The following is a 23,234-nucleotide window of genomic DNA, read 5'->3' as shown; positions in this document are numbered from 1 at the left end:
CTCTATTCCTCTTAACTATCATTGCTTTTCCTTTTTTTTACTTCTCATTTTCTCTATTATCTTTCTCTTCTTTTCTCTTTCTTTACTTTCCTTCCCTTCTTTCATATATTTACCTTATTTCCTGGTACTTTCTAATTCCCTTTTCCTCTTCTACCCCCAAAATTTTCCTCCTTTTCCTCTACTACCCCAAAATTTCCCTCCTTTTCCTCTACTACCCCAAAATTTCCCTCCTTTTCCTCTTCTACCCCCAAATTTTCCATCCTTTTCCTCTTCTACCCCCAAAATTTCCCTCCTTTTCCTCTACTATCCCTAAATTTTCCCTCCTTTTCCTCTACTACCCCCAAAATTTCCCTCCTTTTCCTCTTCTACCCCCAAAATTTTCCTCCTTTTCCTCTACTACCCCCAAAATTTCCCTCCTTTTCCTCTACTACCCCCAAATTTTCCCTCCTATTCCTCCTTTTTCCTACTTTTCTTGATTCCTTTACATTCCTCCTTTTTTTCCCTCCCTTTCAACCCGTTTCTTGCTATCTACTATTTCCTCTTCCTCCCCTTCATTTCTTGCCTCCCTTCCCTCCCTTCACACTCCCCTTTCTCCCTTGGTTTCCCTTCCCCTCCCTTCCGCTTCCCTCCTTTCCTTCCCTTCCCTCCCTTCCCCCTTCTCGCCCCAAGCAAAGAGAGAGCAGGAAGTCGCGTAAGTGTGTATGTATGCAAGTATGACGGTCAGTATGTTTTCACTGTGTGTGTATGTGTGTGTGTGTGTGTGTGGGGGGGGGGGGGGGACTCATTGTGTGTGTGTGTGTGTGTGTGTGTGTGTGTGTGTGTGTGTGTGTGTGTGTGTGTGTGTGTGTGTCACGGTTCTCATTTTAGTGTTTTCTTGTTCCTATTTTTTAGCTTTTCTTTTTTTCTTCTTTTCTTTTTTTCTTCTTTTCTTTTTTCTTTTCTTTTTCCTCCAAATGATGTATTTTTGCCTAGTTTTCTTCCTCCCTTCCTTCTCTCTCTCTCTCTCTCTCTCTCTCTCTCTCTCTCTCTCTCTCTCTCTCTCTCTCTCTCTCTCTCTCTCTCTCTCTCTCTCTCTCTCTCTCTCTCTCTCTCTCTCTCTTTAATTCGAACGAGAGAGGTACAGGAAGTAAGACACACAGACAAACGAACACACAGACACAGACAAAAAAAATATAGGCGAGAGAAAACGTCCAACTGACGACAATATGAACTATCACCAACTCTCTCTCTCTCTCTCTCTCTCTCTCTCTCTCTCTCTCTCTCTCTCTCTCTCTCTCTCTCTCTCTCTCTCTCTCTCTCTCTCTCTCTCTCTCTCTCTCTCTCTCTCTCTCTCTCTCTCTCTCTCTCTCTCTGTTCTGTTCTATTCTATTCTGTTATGTTATGTTATGTTATGTTATGTTCTCTGTTCTGTTCTGTTCTGTTCTCTCTCTCTCTCTCTCTCTCTCTCTCTCTCTCTCTCTCTCTCTCTCTCTCTCTCTCTCACTCTCTCTCTCTCTCTCTCTCTCTCTCTCTCTCTCTCTCTCTCTCTCTCTCTCTCTCTCTCTCTCTCTCTCTCTCTCTCTCTCTCTCTCTCTCTCTCTCTCTCTCTCTCTCTCTCTCTCTCTCTCTCTCTCTCTCTCTCTCTCTCTCACCCTTGACAGTCACCTTGAGTCACCTGGAAGCTCGTAATTAAGGTGTTATTTGAAGTAGGTGAAAGACTCAAACAGTTATGAATGTATTAATTTATTTCGTTTATATTTTCCTCTATTTTCATTTATTCGAACTACCTGAAATTGGGACTGGTCTAATTTTGGACTAACGGACTTATTTTTGCCTTAACCCGTCCGCTACGATTGGTACGGATTCGGCATTCACTGGTAGCCTGGTAACATATGCTCCCAGGTCTTTCTCTGCCTCTGTGGTGGATAGTGGAGTGTTTCCCATGTGGTATTGGTGTGCTGGATATCCCTTCACTGGTAGCCTGGTAACATGTACTCCCAGATCTTTCTCTGCTTCTGTGGTGGATGGTGGAGTGTTTCCCATGTGGTATTGGTGTGCTGGATATCCTCTCCCAAGGTGCAGGACTTTACATTTTTCCTCATTGAATTGTAGCAGCCAATTTTTGTTCCATTCCTGTAGCTTGGTGATGTCTTCTTGTGGGAAATCCGCGGTCAAGCGGTTACGATGCCTCCATTACTGTAAAAAATCTATGTTATTTGTACTATTTCTGTATTTATCATCTCACATTATCATTATCCTTCCCCTTGTTATATCATTGTCTCCTTAATGAATGAATAGAGGAAGAAAAATAGATTAAAAAAGACAGACAAAGAGAGGCAAAAAGATTCTCCAGACATGCAGACGGAGAAAGAAAAAGACAGAGACTGGGAAAGATGGACACAGTGAAATTTTACAACCAATCAGCTTTGTGCTTCGGTGGTGGTAATGGTGGTGGTGGTGGTGGTGGTGGTGGTAGAGGGTGGTGGTGGCAGTGGAGGTGATGATGGCTCGGTGGTGGTGGAGGTGGTGGTGGTTGGGTTGAGGTGGTAAGGGAAGGAGGAGCTCAGTTCATCTCTAACCCCCACGGAGACAACACCACAGCCCCGACCCTCGCTACACAGACTCCAGCACCTCGCCTTGCCCTGCCTGGAGCCTCTCAGCCTACCTCTATTAACCGGCACTAGATAAGGTAAAAATGTGTGTTTGTAGAGTATTAGATAAGAGATTAAGACCACAAAACAGCCTTACACATACAAGTAACCACACACACACACACACACACATACACACACATACACAAGCACTATATGTCTGCTTAAAACCTGTTCTTTTTTTTTTTTTTTTTTTTTTTTTTTTTTGCATGTAGATATGTGTGGTTGGGTTAGGTTAGACACACACACACACACACAAGCACTATATGTCTGCTTAAAACCTGTTCTTTTTTTTTTTTTTTTTTTTTGCATGTAGATGTATGTGGATGGGTTGGTGTTTGTGTGTGTGTGTGTGTGTGTGCGTGTGTGTGTGTACGGTCACGTATCTTAACGGGTCATTCGGATAACTATTCTCTCTCTCTCTCTCTCTCTCTCTCTCTCTCTCTCTCTCTCTCTCTCTCTCTCTCTCTCTCTCTCTCTCTCTCTCTCTCTCTCTCTCTCTCTCTCTCTCTCTCATATACAGTATTAAGTCTAAATATCCTTCTAAGATACTTTATATGAAGCCTATTTTGCATTATTTTCATTTCTTCTTCTTTTTCTTTTATTTTCTATCTTTAATATTTTTTTCTTCTTTATTCTCAGCCATAATTCTTTGTTCATCCTTCGCTACTTTTTCAACCCTTTCTTTAATTTCTTTCTGTTTGTCTTATAATTTATCGCCTTTCTTCCTGTCATGTTTTCCTCCTCCTCCTCCTCCTCCTCCTCCTCCTCCTCCTCCTCCTCCTCCTCCTCCTGTGTTTGATTAACGGGAAGAGCGGATAAAGTTGCGTCATTTAAACAAACATTTTAAATTCCTTCTCTTTCGATTACAGTTAATATTTTTCTCTCTTTTATTCTCTCTCTCTCTCTCTCTCACTTCCTCCCTCTATTTGTCTTCTCACACACGAGTTAACACACCTTTGCACCTGTAAATTGGTTGCCTGTAAAGTGAGCTCAGGTGTGACTGCAGGGAATTATAGGAAACGGTAGACTTATGATTCGTTTTCCTCTATAACTCAATTCTTTCTTTTCTTTCTATCCTTGCTATAACTGTCATTCATATATATATTTCTTCAACTATCCAAACCTATAATTCGAATGTTTTTCTTCCCTTTAATTTATCAATGCTCCTAATTCTGTTGGTTTTCCTTTTTTTAATTCTTAAATCCTTCAGTTCTACTCTGTTTATATTTTTCAATGCTTCCGTATCCCTTCCTTCCGTTCTCTCCCTTCCTCATTCCTCCCCTTACCTCCTCCCTCACTCTCTCTTCATCTCCTTTACTCTTCTTTCTCTCTTTGCTTCGTTTTTCTCACTACCTCCTTTTCTTTCCTTATCCTTCTGTTTCTTGCACCCTTACTCTCTTCCTCTCTCCTCCCTTTACCTCCCTTCCTTCATCACCTCCCTTACCTTCCCTTTCTCCGTCCCTAGCCTTCCTCACCTCCTTTCATTACCTTCCTTTCCTTCTCTTCCTCATCCTCAAATCTCCCTCCCTAAAACCCATCCACACTGTGCTGACTCTGGGCCACCACTACCCAGCGACTTTTCCATCTGACAAGTTGGTCCCCACGCTCCAAGAAGGGGGGGGGGGGAGGTTTTATTGGGGTCTTGGTGTCTTGCCGACTGTCTAGGACATTCGGCAACAGTCTCAAGACCTCTTTCAAGACATGCCCGACCCTTTCACATCAACACCCAAGACCTCGTGTACCCTAGAGTCGTGGGTAGTCGTGCCCCAGAGTCGGCAGAGTGTGAACGGGGCTTTAGTCTCCAAATCTCATCCTCCCTCACCTCCCTGCCTCTCCCTCAGCCTCCCTCTCCCTCTGCCTCGCCGCTGCCTCACTAACCTGTATCCACGTTTGCTCACCTGCCTCAGAAATCGCAGGTGAGCCGCAGGATATGATGTACGCTATCCTGCCTCCCTCCTCCCGCCCTTCCTCCCGCCCTCCCTCCCTTTCCGCTCTCTTCACGTCTCTGCCATTCTGATTCCTCTTTCTACCTCCCTATCTTCCTGTCTACCTTTCCTCCTGTCTTCCTTCTTTCTCCCTTTCCGTTCTCTCCATGTCTCTGCCAGTCTGTTTCCTTCTCCTCCTGTCTCTCTCTCCATTTCTATTTCCCTGTCTTCCTATCTCTCTTCCTTCCTCCATTCCTCAAGCTCCTCCTTCTCTCTTTTCCTCTCTTCATTAACGTTCCTTTCTCTTCCTTTCTTTTCTCTCTCTCTCTCTCTCTCTCTCTCTCTCTCTCTCTCTCTCTCTCTCTCTCTCTCTCTCTCTCTCTCTCTCTCTCTCTCTCTCTCTCTCTCTCTCTCTCTCTCTCTCTCTCTCTCTCTCTCTCTCTTCTCTCTCTCTCTCTCTCTCTCTCTCTCTCTCTCGCTTTCTCTTCCTTTCTCTCTCTCTCTCTCTCTCTCTCTCTCTCTCTCTCTCTCTCTCTCTCTCTCTCTCTCTCTCTCTCTCTCTCTCTCTCTCTCTCTCTCTCTCTCTCTCTCTCTCTCTCTCTCTCTCTCTCTCTCTCTCTCTCTCTCTCTCTCTCTCTCCACCCCGTTACTCTTTCTCCCTATCTTCCTTGTTTTCTCTCTACGTACTTTCTCCTTCCTTCCTTCCTTCCTTCACTCCTTCCTTGAACTATTAATTTAAGTTTCGTTTTCTTTCTTCCTTCTTTGTTTTCTCCTCTCCCTTCCTCCCTTCATTCCCTTTTCCTTCTTCCTTTCCTCCATTCCTACCTCTTCCACATATCTGATTTCCTCCACCTTGTTCTCCATTGCGGCATCCACTTACATATTTAATATAGATAAACATATATTTGACACACACACACACACACACACACACACACACACACACACACACACACACACACACACACACACACACACACACACACACACACACTCAAACATCAAAACTTTCTTCACTAACCGGATGGGGTCAAGATTTCTAGTACAAGCATAAGCAAAAAATGAAAATAAAAATAAATGAATAAATAACATGACCCCACCACATTATCCCTTATAAGAAATCAAACCTCCCAGACCAGTTTATGTATCTATGTAATCTGACGCTTCGCCTCCTCAAAGAATTAAAAGATTGAGCGCCAGAAAATTGTAGGCTGGTGAATTTTCCCAGAAGTCTTCCTTGGCTCGACAGTACAGTTATAATATTGAGGGAATAGCTTCGGGCTGCATTGATGACACATGGAGTGAGACGGAGTACACTTGCATTAAACAGAGAACCAGGGAGAGAGATGAGATTTGAACAGTTGCCGGAGTGAGATGGAGTGCACTAACCAGACGGAAAACCAAGTGAAGAGATGTATTGGAGTCTTTGTCAGAGTAAGATGTAGCAGACTTATACCAGACTGAGAACCAGATGGAAATATGATAACAAAACTTTTACCGAGGCAGGATGAGTAAACACTGACCTGAGACAGAGAACCGGGTGGAGGGATGACAGAATTCTTACCGGGGCAGAACAGGGTACATTCTAACAGAAACACTTTAACAGAAACACTCTAACAGAAACACTCTAACAGAAACACTCTAACAGAAACACTCTAAAAGAAACACTCTAACAGAAACACTCTAACAGAAACACTCTAACAGAAACACTCTAACAGAAACACTCTAACAGAAACACTCTAACAGAAACACTCTAACAGAAACACTCTAACAGAAACACTCTAACAGAAACACTCTAACAGAAACACTCTAACAGAAACACTCTAACAGAAACACTCTAACAGAAACACTCTAACAGAAACACTCTAAAAGAAACACTCTAACAGAAACACTCTAACAGAAACACTCTAACAAACACTAACAGAAACACTCTAACAGAAACACTCTAAAAGAAACACTCTAACAGAAACACCCTAAAAGAAACACCCTAACAGAAACACTCTAACAGAAACACTCTAACAGAAAAGTGGAGGACGTTTGGAAAGGCCTTTGTTCTGCAGTAGACTAGCAATAGCAATGGTTAGTTTTAGAAGATCCCTTGTCCGTGAATGCAGCGAAGTAGAAGATAACATAGCGGAGAAGTGTGAGAAACTTAAGACATTCAATTCAAGTTCTCTAACAGAAAAAAAAAAAAAAATCTGTAACGTCTCAACAAAAATAACTGTGGGATTTTTTTTTATAAGATTTTTACTGATTTTCCCGAGGAGACAGATAACACGGCGGCCAGGTGTGGGAAACTGAAGATGCCTGATTCAAGTTACCTCAAACAGTAATTGAAAAAAAGATAACCAAGAAAACAACGAAAATAAAAAGTTTGCGATACTTTCTGCACATCTACTTTTTTCCTCGACGAAGAGAAAGCAAAACAAGAAACTGTAGACACTGGCAAAGAGTATAAGTATGTCAGTATAAGTAAGATAAGTATTAGAAAGATCAGGGAGAGCAGAACATACCCTTGAGGAACACCACTGCTAGGTTAGACGGAGCCCTCGCCTCATCCTTTCTCCTTTCCTTCCTTCTCCTTTACCTGGCTCACCTGCATATATCAATTCTGTCTGTCTCTCTTCCTCCTCTGTCCAATGCCTGTTTCCTTTATTTCTCCCTCTAATACTTCCTCCCTTAGATATGTACCCTCTGTCTGCCCACTGTTTCCTCCCTTATGTGTTTGTCCCCCTATCTTTCTCCCTTCCTCCTCTTTCCAATGCCTGTTCCCTTTATTTTCCTCCCTTTCATGCATCCTCCCTTAGTTGTTTGTCTCCCTGTCTTCCCCCTGTCTCCTCCATTTATTGTTAGTCCCCCTGTCTCCTCCCTTCCCCCTCTTTCCAATGCCTGTTCCCTTTATTTTCCTCCCTTTCATGCTTCCTCCCTTAATTGTTTGTCTCCCTGTCTCCCCCCTTTCTCCTCCCTTTATTGTTAGTCCCCCTGTCTTTCTCCCTTCCTCCTCTTTCCAATGCCTGTTCCCTTTATTTCCTCTCTCTGATAATTCCTCCCTTAGCTGTTTGTCTCCATGTCTTCACCCTTTCTCCTCCCTTCAGTGTCTGCCCCCCTGTCTCTCTCCCTTCCTCCACTCTCCCTCACTCCTTACTCACACGTCTTCCTCCCTTTTTCCTCCCTTCATGGCTTGTCAACCTGTCTTCCCTCGTCTCACGTTTCCTCTTTTTATGCAAACGAAGAAATTTACTATATCAGTCTTGTCCAGGAGAGAAAATTACTGGTTCCTTTCCTGCCCAACACTTGAGAACAGTTATTTTGCCTTTTCTTCATATTCCGTATTTTACTTGACTGTTATATACACTAAAATATCAAGGAGCTTTACGGAATACTGCAGATGATACGAGTTAGCGAGAAAACATTGCACCGTTATTCAATTGATATTTCTGGCTCTCTGTAAAATTGCTTCACTTCTCACATAAAAACGGAACAAGTATAAAATGAACAGAAATGCCAGTCACGTTTTGTTTTTATTTTACTTCGCTGTCCAAGTCGTGAGTGAGGAAAATGAGCAAGTGAAGATTTCTGGGGAATGTTATATATATTTTTTTTCTTCGGAGTTGCTCATCACTACTACTACTACAACTACTACTACTACTACTACTACTACTATCGCCCTTCCAACACCAACAGAAATAAAATAAAAAATGCGATGAAACAAAGAGAAAAAGAATGATCCACAACCACAGAAATCCATCGTTAAATTATACCAACAGGGAGAAAACTGCAGTCTCGGGTGTGTGTGTGTGTGTGTGTGTGTGTGTGTGTGTGTGTGTGTGTGTGTGTGTGTGCTCATTTTTGCTCCCTCGTTCCCTTCTCAAGTCCATTTGCCTTATATCTGGACACGTACTGAAGTCAAGAGTCTATTATTGCCTCTTCCTCCGCTATTTTCACTACTTTGCGCATCACACTTTTATCATCTTCTATATTACACTGTTTCCACGGTCCGACACGCGGCAGGAGTGAACGTAAAGACCCCGAATGAAGATTATTACACCAAATGAATCGCTTTTAGGAGGGTGACCTAATTTTTTGTCTCTTGTATTCGAGTTTCTTTACGTGAATATTTCTAAAACCAAAAAATGAGATACCGCTAAGTTCTTTTTTTTTTTTTTTTTTTTGCATTTACTGTGAGCGCAATCCGATGAAAAGTGGTTATGTCATGAAGCCGTTCTGGTGGATCTGATCTTTTACTTTGCGTCTATTCTTACAGCTCTCCTTCGCCTCGTGTGTGTTAAGATCGCAAGGTTGAGTCCATTTTCACGGTCAGACCTCGGCCACCTCTTTTGATTCTTTTTAGGAGCAGCGAGTAGCGGGCTTTTTTTTTTATTATTGTTTCCTTTTTTTGTACCCTTGAGCTGTCTCCTTCGTTGTAAAAAAAAAAAAAAACACGCATCAACAGTGAACGTAACACCCAAGATGAAGGTTAAGCTTACGAACGAGCCGCTTTTATGGAGCTGACCACATTCTCGGCACTTGTATTTAACGTTCTTTGCATGGAGGATTTTAAACCATGAATAAAAAGCTGAAGTTTTTTTTTCCAGTAACAGAAGAACAGAAGAACGTAAGGAGTCTGCAAGAGGCCGGTGTGAGCACGATACAGTGAAAAGCAATGACGTCATGAAACCTTTTAACGTTCTTTACATGGAGTATTTTAAACCATGAATAAAAAGGAGCTGAGTTTTTTTTTCCAGTAACTTTGAACACGATACAATGAAAAGCGATGACGTCATGAAACCGTTTAACGTTCTTTACATGGAGGATTTTAAACCATGAATAAAATGAAGCTGTGTTTTTTTTTAGTAACGGTGAACACGATACAATGAATAATATGAAGGTTAAGCATATGATCGAGCCGCTTTCATGGAGCTGACCTCAATCCCGGCTCGTGCACTCAACGTTCTTTACTTGAATGTTTGTGAACCATGAATAAAAAAAGCCGCTGTGTTTTTTTCAGTAACTGTGAACACGATACAATGAAAAGCAATGACGTCATGAAGCCGTTTTTGTGCTGTTCATCTTAAAATCCGCGTCTCATATAATATTATCTCCCCCGGACCGCGCGTGTGCTCAGAGAGTTAAGTAAAGGAGGATCACAGACCGTTACATGCCAGGGCTCACGAGTATCTCCGCAGGGTGGGCCACGCGTCTGGTAACACTGCCGCCAACATGCTCGATTACACCAACACTAATATACAAAAGCGAAGATTACAACGATTACAACAGCGAAGATTACAACGATTACAACAGCGATTACACCAGGAAAGATTACAACAACGATTACAACAGGAAGGATTACAACAGGAAAGATTACAACAACGATTACAACAGGAAAGATTACAACAACGGAGATATGGTGGTCGAGTTGTCACCGTGCAGGCGTTGTGAACCAGAGGACTTAGGTTCGAATCCCACCGATGGATGCTGATCATTTCCCACCATCGCCGAGTGTCTGATGATTACCCACATGCTACCCAGATCTTCAGTCAACTCTAGGCACCGGGGGGCAGCATGGGACAAGCAGTAAAGAGCCATATATTATGATAGACACTATAAATAAAATTCGCCTGAGCCGCCCAAGATGCCCCTCAAGAAACCATAAATATAAAAAAAAGGTAACCAAGCCTAAATCAAATATGCAGGCTATAATTAATCCAGGTAACCCAATTAGTTCCTGACGATATCCAATTACCTGTGAGGACTACCTGTGTGATATAGGCAAAGGTGCAAGATGGTCCCGCTACCTGCACGTCAATGAGTTATTCAGATTACCTGGAGGATTAGTTAAGGGTGAGGCGGGCCGCTACACCTGTAAGGCACACCTGCAGACACACAGGTAAAGGTAAGGCGGGCAGGTAAGGTAGGCTGAGGGGTACCGTTACTCTGGTTGTCACTGCTGGGTAAAGGCTGCAGGATGTGGACAGAGACACAGGAGAGAAGAAAGGAAAGAAAGAATAGAAGGAAGGGAGGTGAAGGAGAGAAGGAAGGAAGGAAAGAACAGAGGGAAGGAGGTTTGGAATTACGGAGGTGAAGGAGAGAAGGAAGGAAGGAAGAACAGAGGGAAGGAGATTTGGATGCAGGGAGGTGCAGGAGAGAAGGAAGGAAGGAAGGAAGGAACAGAGGGAAGGAGATTTGGATGCAGGGAGGTGCAGGAGAGAAGGAAGGAAGGAAAGAACAGACGGAAGGAGATTTGGATGCAGGGAGGTGAAGGAGAGAAGGAAGGAAGGAAGGAACAGAGGGAAGGAGATTTGGATGTAGGGAGGTGAAGGAGAGAAGGAAGGAAGGAAGGAAGGAAGGAACAGAGGGAAGGAGATTTGGATGCAGGGAGGTGAAGGAGAGAAGGAAGGAAGGAAGGAAGGAACAGAGGGAAGGAGATTTGGATGCAGGGAGGTGCAGGAGAGAAGGAAGGAAGGAAGGAAGGAACAGAGGGAAGGAGATTTGGATGCAGGGAGGTGAAGGAGAGAAAGAAGGAAGGAAAGAACAGGGAAGGAGATTTGGAATTACGGAGGTGAAGGAGAGAAGGAAGGAAGGAAGGAACAGAGGGAAGGAGATTTGGAATTACGGAGGTGAAGGAAGGAAGGAAGGAAGGAAGGAAGGAATTGAACATGACTTTTTTCTTATTATATTGCCTTGAACTCGTCTTTCTTTCCATTAGTCTGCCTCTTCGATTATATTATTTTCTTTCTTCCTTCATTCCTTCCTTTTTCTCTCCTTTAATCACTGTTTTCACAATCCCCTTTTGTCTGTCATTTCTTCCTTCCTTCCGTCCTTCTGTACCTCCTTCGATTCTTCCTTCCTTCCTTCCTCTTTCCTTCCTTCCTCTTTTCCTTCAGTCATCCATGAAATTCCGTCGAGGCGAGTCGAATAGAAATGACTCGACATGATCGCAATGTTTTGGAGCGAGACACGTGACCCAGCTCTTCTCTTCTCTCCTCTCTTCTCTTCTCTTCTCTTCTCGTTTTTCTTCCCTTTTCTCTGTTCTTTTATCTTTTCTTTTAGTTTTCCTCTTCTCCTTTTTCTTTTTTTCAGCTCTTTTCTCTTCTCTTTTCGGTTCTGTTCTCTTCTCTCTTTTCTCTTCTCTCTCTCTCTCTCTCTCTCTCTCTCTCTCTCTCTCTCTCTCTCTCTCTCTCTCTCTCTCGTGACCCAGGGAGGCTGAGCGGAACACAAGCGAGATAAAACCTATCGAGTGGAACGCGGAACACACACACACACACACACGCACACACACACACACACACACACACACACACACACACACACACGCACACACACACACACACACACACCATGAAACGAGGGACTCAGGAACGCCGATTACGAACATGACGAGTGTGAAACAAAACGTGACGGGAAACTTGAACGGAAGAAAAATGAACGAGAAAACACGAACCAACAAAACATGAACGGAACAAAACCAAACAGAAGCAGCAATATATTTCTTAGGGAACATTTTCAGGGGACATTTTTTCGAGAGGCATTTTTGAGGGGCATTTTAGGGGGTATTTTTTCAAGGGTGTTTTTTGAGGGGTATTTTGGGGGAGGCATTTTTTTTTAGGGGACATTTTTTCAAGAGGCATATTTGAGAGGCATTTTAGGGGGTATTTTTTCAAGGGTCTTTTTTGAGGGGTATTTTGGGGGAGGCCTTTTTTTTAGGGACATTTTTTCAAGAGGCATATTTGAGAGGCATTTTAAGGGGTATTTTTTCAAGGTACTATTTCTAGGGGTATTTTTATGGGCATTCTTAAAGAGGCCTTTTTATGAGGGACATTTTTTTTCTGGGAGACAAATTTTTAGGAACATTTTTCTGAGGGGTTTTCAATGCTCAAATATTAATGTTACGGAGATGAGCACCGCGGCCATGCTCAACTATACCTTATGCTCCCTTGATAACACTGTAAGCCTCCACACACCTTCACCTCCTCCTCTTCCCCCGCAGGATGGTCGCGTCGGTGCGGGCGTGGGCGTGTCTAGCGGTGGTGATGGTGGTGGTTGTGCCCCGTGTGTCCTGCCTTCCCCCGGCACTCAACAAACCCGCCCGGGACTCCCCCAGGGCGCTGTACCACTCCTACACCCCCCGCGACACCCCGCTGGCCAGCCTCGTGGAGACCTTCGCCCAAAACGACCTCGGGAAGGGCCACATCTTTGACCTTGACCAGACTTTGACCTCCGACATGAAGCCCTCCGTTCCCGAGCCGCCCAAGTTCAACATCCACACTTTTACGTTCAACGAGAAGAACGTTCGTAAGCCCGGCGACATCTTTAGCCTCCTTGCGGACGTGAAGGGCGGCGAAGAAGACGAAGGCGTGAAGAAGGTGACCACGAAGCAGAAACCTGAAGCCCAGAAGCCGAGTGACGAAGAGGATGAAGTCACGATCAAGGTCCCCGGAGTCGAAGTCGTGAACACCTTTGGGAAGAAGATCCTGATGGCCACACAGGACTTCCAGGACTTCATGGGCGTCGTGCAGAGGATGAAGAAGAAGGTGGAGGACAAGATGAACACCACTGACAACAAGAACAGCAACAAAAAGATCTCCCTGACCTCCCTGACCTCCCTCCCCTCGACCCTCACCGCCAACGTCTCCACCCTGGTGAGTCTCCTGCTCGACTCAAAGCAACTCGACGAGATTCGAACCGCGGGACTGACTGCCCAGACCGAAGACGAGTTCCTGGACCACCTGACCTCCGTGCTGATTGGCGGGGAGACGCGCGGCACCGCCCTGACCCTTGACCCCGTCACCATCATTGCCCTCCTCACGCTGGGTAGGTCACGAGGGGGAGGGGGGGGAGGGAGACTTGACTTGATTTGGTTTTGTGGGTTTAAAAGTGGACTCTTCTTGACTATATACAAACTGACTATATACGAGTTTCTATTGACTACACTTGACTATATACAAGCTTTAATTTGACAAGACTAAAGTGAAACCAAATTGTCAGTCCGTTTTGGCGTTGGCTCCCGCGGGTCCATTTCTCCCCTCTGCTCTGCCACACAGTCCCAACACCTATTTTTTCCTCTCATATGTTGCCTATAGCTTACATATGAGAGGAAGAGATAGGTGTTGGGGTGTGAAACAGAGAAGAAAGGAAGACCTACGCCAGACCGGCCTTGACATATTTGGAAGACTATAGACTATATATTTCAATTAGACTACATATCACCGTTGAGTTAGAGGACTTTTTGCGGGCTATGTGAAAGATGACTAAGGTCCGAATCTTCAGACGCTTTCAGCTCTCACGACAAACATATTCAAAGGCCACAAAGGAGCTTACTCTGGTTCTCATGAGTCATTAACATTCATGGTGCAGAACCCTTATCAGACTATCACAAGGCTCATAAAACTACTGGTGCAGAATCCTTATCTGACTATCGCAAGACTCATAAAACTACCCGTGGAAAGACCCACAGCCTCTACAAAAGCCTCCTTATGAAATGTGGAAGAGTAACCCCAAAATGCTTGAGAAAATTGGCTTTTTGATCGAATTTATTATTACTTATTCAGCTTCACTGTGTGTGTGTCATAAAAGCCCGATTTATCTCCATTTTGGACTTTGGAAATAGCTGTTTTGAGTGCCGAAAGCATATGCGATTACGGGCCTTAGCAACGGAAATAAGCACCGACTTCAACGTGTAAGTAGCCAGAATAAGACCATTAAAGGAGACGGAGAAGAATGGTCCTCTTACAAAAACAAATGGACGGAAAAAATGGCAGATGGGAAGAGTAATTGAATTCTTGGTTCTCCTTCCTTCGATAGAAAAGATGAAAAAAATAGGTTAGCTCCGTTGCACAGTTGCTAGATGATCGTACTCAGAGCCACGTGTTTACCGGTTTCTGGCCCATAACTGTTGCCAAGAAGCAGCAATAATTAACCACTTAAACGATAACCATATATGAAAGCAGTTATTTGGGTGATGAAAGCAGTTTTTGGGTCGGAAATCGGCAAACATAGAGGCAGAGTACGACAATCTGGCATCGTTGTCACCGAGGCTACACGCTGATCAGCAAGCCTCACTGACCCTGCCTTCCCTTCCCCCACCTTAGCCGCGTACCTGATCCGCGCCGTGTACCAGGTGCTCGCCGTGACGGGACGCTCTCTGGAGGTGGCTGACCTGGCTGTGCCCCTCCACCTGACCGACGTGCCCGAGGCCATGATGCACATACACAAGTGGATCTCCTCCCCGGATACCCTCGTGGTCAGGTAGGTGGGTGTGATGCTGGTGGTGGTGGTGATGGTGGTGGTGATGATGGTTGTGTTTTTTTTTTTTTTTTTTTACAACAAAGGAGACAGCTCAAGGGCACAAAAAAAGGAAACAATAATAAAAAAAAATCCCGCGGTGGTGGTAATTATGATGATGATGATGATGGTGATGATGATGATGATGATGATGGTGATGATGATGATGATGATACTAGGGCTGCTTCTACTTCTATTACTCTTCCTAAACCCACTATCCTCCCTATTCCCCTCCTCCCCAAACCCCTCTAGCCCCCTTCCCAATTCCCCTTCCTCACCTCCTCTCCCAACCCTCTCCATACACCCCTCAACCCCCTTTTCCCAACCTCCCAACATTCCCCATTCCCCATTTTTCAGTCCCCTCTCCCCAAGACCTCCCCATCACCATCCTTCCTCTCTCCCCAAACGCATCCCAGCCCCCTCCATCGCTCCCCAGTCCTTCCCCAGCCCTCCCCTTCTTCCCAGCGTGACTAAGCTCCCCAGTAACAGTTCCGCCATGGTTCACAAGTCACGAATCGAGCATCATCACGCTCCGTTATGCGTTACGTAAAGGCTAAATGTTTCTCTGGTGATTTGACGTATTGGAGTTTTCTTTTCTTTTTTTTACTAGACGTGTTCTCTGTTTTCGTTGTCAAGGTTAAGTTGTTTTGTCTGACGATTTAACGCATCGCAGATTTTCAATATTTTTTTTATTATTTTTTTTTACTGTCAAGGTTAGTGTTTTCTTGGATTGGCTCACCGTGGATTATTGTTGTTTTTATAAACCTGCATTTTTTTTCACCTAACCTAACACGACTTCACCAAACCTAACCTAACCAAACTTTATTTAACATGATCTAACCCACACGGAGAACAGATCGGTACAAACTAAACATATCTAACATTTTTTTAACAGCAAAGGAGACAGCTCAATGGTAACAAAACAAAAAAATCAACATAAAAGCCCGCTTAACCAAACTAAACCAAGCTAAACAATCCTGACCAAACCTAACCTAACCTAACCTGACCCTCCGCTAACCCCCAGGGAGAAGCGATCTGTGAACACGCTGGTCGGCAACATCCTGGACATCCCCATCCCCGGTGCAATCCTGACCAAACCAAACCAAACCAAACCTAACCTAACCTAACATCCCTTAACCAGCCAGGGAGAAGCGGTCTGTGAAAACGCTAGTCGGTAACATCCTGGACATCCCCATCCCCGGTGCAATCCTGACCAAACCAAACCTAACCTAACCTAACCTAACCTAACCTAACCTGACCATCCGCTAACCCCCAGGGAGAAGCGGTCTGTGAACACGCTGGTCGGCAACATCCTGGACATCCCCGGTAACCTAGCAGCGGTGATCAAGCTCTACCGTGAGGGCCACCGATCCTGCGTCCAGCCCTTCGTGTGCCAGCAGATCGAGAGGCGCGCCTTCCCGGACGTCACCATCACCGATATGCTCATGTGAGGACCGGGGGAAGGGGTGCGGGATTGGGTCACGGGGGGATTAGGGCATTTCTAGGGATCAGGGTGGGTACAAACAGTAGGGATTGGAACTGGGGTGAATCTTGGGGTACTACTGGGAACTCGGGGGGTGAATAAGGGGTAAAGATAGGGTCTACAGAGGATTATTGGGGTATTTCTAGTGATTCTGAGCATTGGGACCAGCTTTGGGGAATTTTGGAAACTCAGTTTTGTCAAGGTTGGAAATTTTGGGACTGGAAATTATGTGAAATAGGAAATCTGGAGGAGGAGGAGGAGGAGGAAGAGGAGGAGGAGGAGGTATGAGGTAGCGTGAAGATGCAAGAGAAAGCTATGTACTCTTGTGAGGGCTGAAGAGGACGAGGAAATGAAGTGTGAAAATGGGGTAAAGAGAGAGAGAGAGAGAGAGAGAGAGAGAGAGAGAGAGAGAGAGAGAGAGAAAGGCAAGAAACAAGATAATCAAAGAGAAAGCAAGAAAAGAGATGGACAGGAGAGTAAGAAAGAAGATAAACAACAAAGAGATAAAGAATGAAAAGCAGAAAAAGAGGATAAACAAATAGATAAGGAGAAAAGAACGAAAAGAGAAAAAAAACATAGATACGAAACAGCCATATAAGAAAGAGTGACGAGACAACAGGCAATAAAAGAGACAAATACGTAAGATGAAAGAACAAAAAGACATTAAGACCAAAAAGGAGAGAAAGAAGCAGAGAAAGGAAGAGAGTGAAAACAAGATACGGACACACCACACACAGAAAGACGCAATAGGAGTGTCTGCCCCGGGGTGGTAGGTGAAGGGGGCAGAGACAGAGAGGAAGGAAGCAGAGGTGAAACGTGGCCGCAGGGGTGAGGAGAGAAAGCCGAGGTTGTCGAGGGGTCCGGGCGGTTACGAGTCCACGGAGCAACATAACAGAGAGAGAGAGAGAGTGAGGAGGCGACAGAGAAAGCTTGGCGTTATAAAAAGAAATGAGAAGCTGAGTGAAATTAGAATAGCGTTAGTTTAGTATTCGTATTTGAAGCGACGGACGAGATAAAATAAATGAGTGGATAAGAGATATTGTACCTGGCGTGATAAAAAAAATGAGAAGCTGAGAGAAATTAGAATAGCGTTAGTTTAGTATTAGTATTTGAAGCGACGGACGAGATAAAATAAATGAGTGGATAAGAGATATTGTACCTGATGTGATAAAAAAATGAGAGACTGAGAGAAATTAGAATAGAGATAGTTTAGTATTCGTATTTGAAGCGACGGACGAGATAAAATAAATGAATGGATAAGAGATATTGTACCTGGCGTGATAAATGAGAGACTGAGAGAAATAAGAATAGCGATAGTTTAGTATTCGTATTTGAAGCGACGGACGAGATAAAATAAATGAGTGGATAAGAGATATTGTACCTGGTGTGATAAATGAGAGACTGAGTGAAATTAGAATAGAGATAGTTTAGTATTAGTATTTGAAGCGACGGACGAGATAAAATAAATGAGTGGATAAGAGATATTGTACCTGGTGTGATAAATGAGAGACTGAGGGAAATTAGAATAGAGATAGTTTAGTATTAGTATTTGAAGCGACGGACGAGAGAAAAAAAAGATTGAATGAGAGATATTGTATTAGTATTAGTATTAAAGAAACGACAGACGTGGAATAAAATGAGAGATTGATTAACCATTAGTTTAGTATCAGTATTATTATTAAATGCTATTAGTAGAAGCAACAGAGAAAAATTTACATGATATACAGTGAGGTGATGAGAGAAATTAGTGCGGCATTAGTAATATTAAAGGTTTTTTGTTTTGTATTATTAAAACTGTCACTATTATCAAGTCATTATTATTACTATACGCCTCCGTAGTTCAGTGATTAGTGTGCCTAGTTACGAATCCGCAGGGCCGGGTTTAAACGACTTCGGGTTGACGAGAGAGCCAGAGACCTAACCCTCATCTCTTCCCCTTCCAGAATCGGTTTAGGTTATGAGTTTGAGGAGAGCCGAGAGACAAAACACTAGCCCTGTCTCTTCCCCTTCCAGAATCGACTTGAGTAGGTGAGAGAACCCAATAACTAACCCCCTGCCTCTTCCCCTTCCAGAATCGGTTTAGGTTACGAGTTCGAGGAGAGGCGAGAGACAAAACACTAATCCCCGTCTCTTCCCCTTCCAGAATCGACTTGAGTAGGTGAGAGAACCCAATCACTAACCCCTGTCTCCTCCCCTTCCAGATCCGCCCTCGGGTACTACTTCGGGGAAAGCAACTGGGCGGGCTTCATCGACAACACAATCTCCGGCCGCAGCGCAGAGTGTGACGTCCTGCCCGTGGGATGCTCGCCAAGGACCCTCGACGACGCCCACTACCTCGAGTCCCTCTACACCACTGCCTCCTACAAGTTCTTCAATCTCCTCGCCATTCTCACCCACCTCTACTAAGTGCGACATCGGCTGCAGTATTCTCAGGCATTTTGGGGTCTTGCACACACAGCCACGGTAGAGCTTAAGTAGAGGTTGTTGTGGGTGTTTCCTTGGGTAGTTTGATGAGCCTAGTGATGGTGTGACAAGGCTTCTGCGCTGGAAATGGGTAAAAAAAACTCTCTTGAGAACCCGATTAATCTCTTTTTTGGCCTTTGCTTGTTGTGGGCGCCGAATGCGTTTGAGAATACGGAAGGAAATCGCACAGACTAAACTAGAGTAAGATAATGTTGTTGACGAAGAGGTAAAGTTATTTTCTGATTATTCTTATTGTTATTTATGGTTTGTCGTAAAAAATGGATCGCTCAATGTTTGAATGTATTCCTTTTATTTAATTCAGTTTACTTTTACATCTTTTTTTCGTGTTTCTTATAGCAGTTTTATTTTTCACTTTCTATTAATGAGTTTTGACGTTTATTGTTATTATTGTCGCTTGTGTTGTTGTTGTTGTTGTTGTTCGTCATGGTTGTTATGTGACTGTTGCTCCCGTTACACACGACCGCACATCCAATCCGTCTGTTATTTCTATCTGTTATTTCTGTTGTTTAATTTTGCTCATTAATGTTTATAGAAAGTCTGGTGCATCGGCCTCACCTCATCACACACCTTCGTTATCTGTTGTTATTTCTTTTTGGTATGTTATCTGTTTCCTTTATTCTGTTATTTTTTTTATCTTCCTCTCTTTTGTAGTAAATCTAGCACGTCTTACTCTGTCTATCACATCTTGAGTTTGTTTTGTTCATCTTCATTTCTCTTACTAATTTCCAAAGTTTTCTCTTGTCACTGCAAACTTTCCATTCTTCCACCATAACGCCAAAGGAAAGGAGGACTATTGTAACTTCCCTCAACTTGGTCATCTCGTCAGTGCCTCCCTCACCTACTTTTCCTCACCCCCATTCCGTCAATTTTGTCTTCTTTCACTCGTCACTGCATCGTTTCCAGACCTTCATCAGAGCACAACGAGGAAGGAAAACTATTGTAACTTTCTTTGCTCCAGTTTGCTAGCTTTCATTTTTTTTTGCCTACTTTTCCTCGCCTCCTTCCACCCGTCGGACAAGACAATGATTTAGTATACCTTGAAAACACCTCAGACTTTGTTACTTTCTTCCTTGCCTACGTTTTCGTCAGATTAATTTAGTATACCTTAAAAAATTCGTCAGGTTTTGATAATTTCCTAGTGTCTTTTCCTTCAGTAACCTTCACCAACGCCCTTCGCAACCATGACCATCTTCCTTTACTGAATATCGATATGCAATAATTTTTTTTTTCATTATTTTGCCGTACAGTTTAATTCATTTGTTTTATCTATCATCACAATTTCCACCAAGAACTTCTACTACAGCAATGACAACCTTTACTGAATTTCGATAAAGATAAATAGTCTTTTCGTTGATCACCGCTGAATTATAAAGAAAATCCACATCCAAATCAAACCATCCATCCACTTAGCTAGACTCCATTTCTATATTTCTACAGCCTTATATAACTTTACACAGCTATAATGATCGTGTTTTGGTGAATTTCGGTCAAGACAATCAATCCACTCGAAAAATTCCCACACATCATTCAAAAATTCCCTCGGCAGATCAATCCATTCATACACTTTGCTAGTTTCCAACCCCTGACCCTATAAACTTAAGTAACTTTCTATTCACATAATTTTCACTTTTACAATAGCTAGATTCCAACCTCTTGACTCCTACAATCTTAAGTAGCTTTCTATTCACATAATTTTCATTTTTACAATAGCCAGATTACAACCCCTGACTCCTACAAACTTAAGTAACTTTCTATTCACATAATTTTCCCTTTTTCTATGGCCAGGTTTCAACCCCTGACTCCTACAAACTAACATCACTTTCCAATCACTTTCTTTATATACTTTTACTGTCTTTTTCTTGTTCTGTCACCTGCCGCCAATACGAGTACCTGTCCCTCTGCCAGCCAGCCCCCGTTACCTGTATACACCTGTCTGTCTGTCTGTTCGTCCGTCTAATTATGAGTGTGTGTCTGTGTCTGTGTGTGTGTGTGTGTGTGCAGAGATGCGTGAAGGGGCTGTTACGTTAGTATTTCTGTGTTTGTTATTGTATTTGTTTGTTATTTATGTGTGTTTGTTAAGTCTGTTGTTATTCTGTTATTCTCTGTTTCTCCATATGTGTCTGTTAGTTATGTATGAGACTATTTATTTGTGTTTCTTTCTGTCTGTTCTGCTCCGTCTTTTATCTGTTGCTCTATTGAATATCTGATTTTTTTGTTTTATATATTTGGTAATTAATCTCTGCCTATCTATCTATCTATCCCTCTCTCTTTTCTTTATCTTATTTTTCTCTGTTTCTCTGCCTCTGTCTGTCTGTTACACTGTTCAACACGCCTAGTCTGTTATAGGCGTGTTGAAGAGAAATCTGTCTCAGTAGGCCTATATATAGTGCTCTCAGAGACTGTTATTTATGGATAAAGTTGTTACTTGTTATTAATAAAACATGACGCAAAGAAAACGAGTTGAAAAGAAAATGGTTTTCTAATACTCCTCTTCCTTCTTCTCTTTTTCTTCTTCTTTTCCTCCACTCCTTATCTCCTCTTCTTTGTCATTCTATATTCCCTTCTCTTTCTCCTTCCCCTCATCTCCTCCTTTTCCTCTACTTCCTCACCCACTCCTCTCCCTTCTTTTCGATTTCTTCTTCCTCCTCCTCCTCCTCCTCCTTATCTCCTCTTCCATGTCCTTCTATATTCTCCTCTCTCCTTTCCTTACCTCCTCTCTTTCCTCTACTTCCTCACCCACTCCTCTGCCTTCTCTTTTTCTTCTTCCTCCTCTTCCTCTTCATTGTCCTGTCTTCCCCTCTCTTCCTTCTCCTTCCCCTCCTCCTTCTCTTCCTTGTTCTATATTCCCCTCTCCTCCTCCTCCTCCTCCTCCTCCTCCTCACACCCATTCCACCTGGCAAGTTTAATCAGACGACAACACGAAGAACGCATATTAATCACCTCTATTCCCTGCTACCTGGGGAGGCTCAGGTAATTAGTCCGCCCGTACCTGTGCCTACCTGTGCAATCAGTCACCGTTCACCTGGAGATTAACTGATAGGTGAACAGTTACTTAGACAGCTGGCGGCGTATAGAGGAGGAGAAGGAGGAGGAGGAGGAGGAGGGGGGATATAGGACAGGGTAGAGGAGGAAGAGGAGAAGGAGAAGGGGGTGGAATTGGAGGTGGGAGAGGAGAATAAGGAGAAGAATAAAGAGGAATATAGCATAGGGAAGAAGAAAAGCCGTGAACAGATCAGTGAATGGAGGACAAAGAAGACAGACGAAGAAGAGAAGGAGATGAATAAAAGAGGAAAAATGGGAGGAGAGGATGGAGGTAAAGGAGGAAACATGAATAGAAAAAAAAGAAATAAAATGAACTAAAAAATAGACATAAATAATAAATAACGAAGAAAAAATTATGAGAGAGAGAGAGAGAGAGAGAGAGAGAGAGAGAGAAGGCAGATGCACGGCGCTGGGAAAATAATTACAAGGTCAACAAAATTACAAATCTCTCTCTCTCTCTCTCTCTCTCTCTCTCTCTCTCTCTCTCTCTCTCTCTCTCACACACACACACACACACACACACACACACACACCCAGGAGCCAATGGAATAACTAAGTGCCCCTTGAAAACTGTCTCACGTCAACAAAAAACGGGCGGTCAATTTACTCTCTCAACACAGCGGTCCATTCTTATCTCACGCCCCTGGGAGAGAGAGAGAGAGAGAGAGAGAGAGAGAGAGAGAGAGAGAGAGAGGGGTGGGGGATGTATGTACCACGAATTTACATAACAAAGAATGTAGTTTTAATAGATATAGATAGATAGATAGATAGATAGATAGATAGACAGAGATAGATAAAAAGAGGACATATAAACAGGAAGAAAGGTAAAGATAAAGGTCGATAGATACAGATAGATAAACAGATAGATAAATGAATGGACAATATAGCAAAAAAAAAATAGAAATAATACAAGATAGATAAAAGGATACAGAAATAGATAGATACAAAGACAGACCAAAAAAATCCTAAAACAAACAATCACACAAACAGACATTAATAACTACACTGATTAATAAAAAAAAAGAAAAAAAATCCTAACTGTTTTCCAAGTAATAATTTTTTTTTTATAGCAATGGAGGAGAGAGGGAAATATTGTACAGAGTAGAGGAGGAGGAGGAGGAGGAGGAGGAGGAGGAGGTAGAATTGCATGTGGGAGAGGAGAACGAGGAGAAGGAGAGAGGGGAATACAGAACAGGGTAGATGAGGAAGAGGAGAAGGAGAAGGAGGAGGAGGAGGAGGAGGTGGAAGAAAAGAAAAGTAAACAATGAAAAGTATATAAGTATCTAATTATTCCTCCCATATAAAAGAGTAAAGAGGAATAAAGAGTAAAGAGAAATAAAAGAGTAGAGACTAATTGACTATGGACAACCCCTTCCTCTTCCTCCT

The 23,234-nt window shown here is 43.3% G+C and overlaps 1 protein-coding gene across 1 annotated transcript; it reads left to right on the top strand.

Moving 5' to 3' along the window:
- Positions 1-2,516: 2,516 nt before the first annotated feature.
- Positions 2,517-21,262, top strand: LOC126983724 (uncharacterized). Its single transcript, XM_050836775.1, has 5 exons — positions 2,517-2,668; positions 12,546-13,369; positions 14,647-14,803; positions 16,116-16,286; positions 18,524-21,262. Exons 2-5 carry the CDS (start codon positions 12,547-12,549, stop codon positions 18,726-18,728), a joined length of 1,356 nt encoding a protein of 451 aa, XP_050692732.1. The 5' UTR covers positions 2,517-2,668; position 12,546; the 3' UTR covers positions 18,729-21,262.
- Positions 21,263-23,234: the final 1,972 nt, after the last annotated feature.

The sequence above is a fragment of the Eriocheir sinensis genome, chromosome 54 (genome assembly GCF_024679095.1).
Source record: "Eriocheir sinensis breed Jianghai 21 chromosome 54, ASM2467909v1, whole genome shotgun sequence".
In the NCBI taxonomy this organism is placed as follows: Eukaryota; Metazoa; Arthropoda; class Malacostraca; order Decapoda; family Varunidae; genus Eriocheir; species Eriocheir sinensis.
Note: the sequence above shows the minus strand (reverse complement) of the source record. Positions and strands in the feature narration are given on the sequence as shown.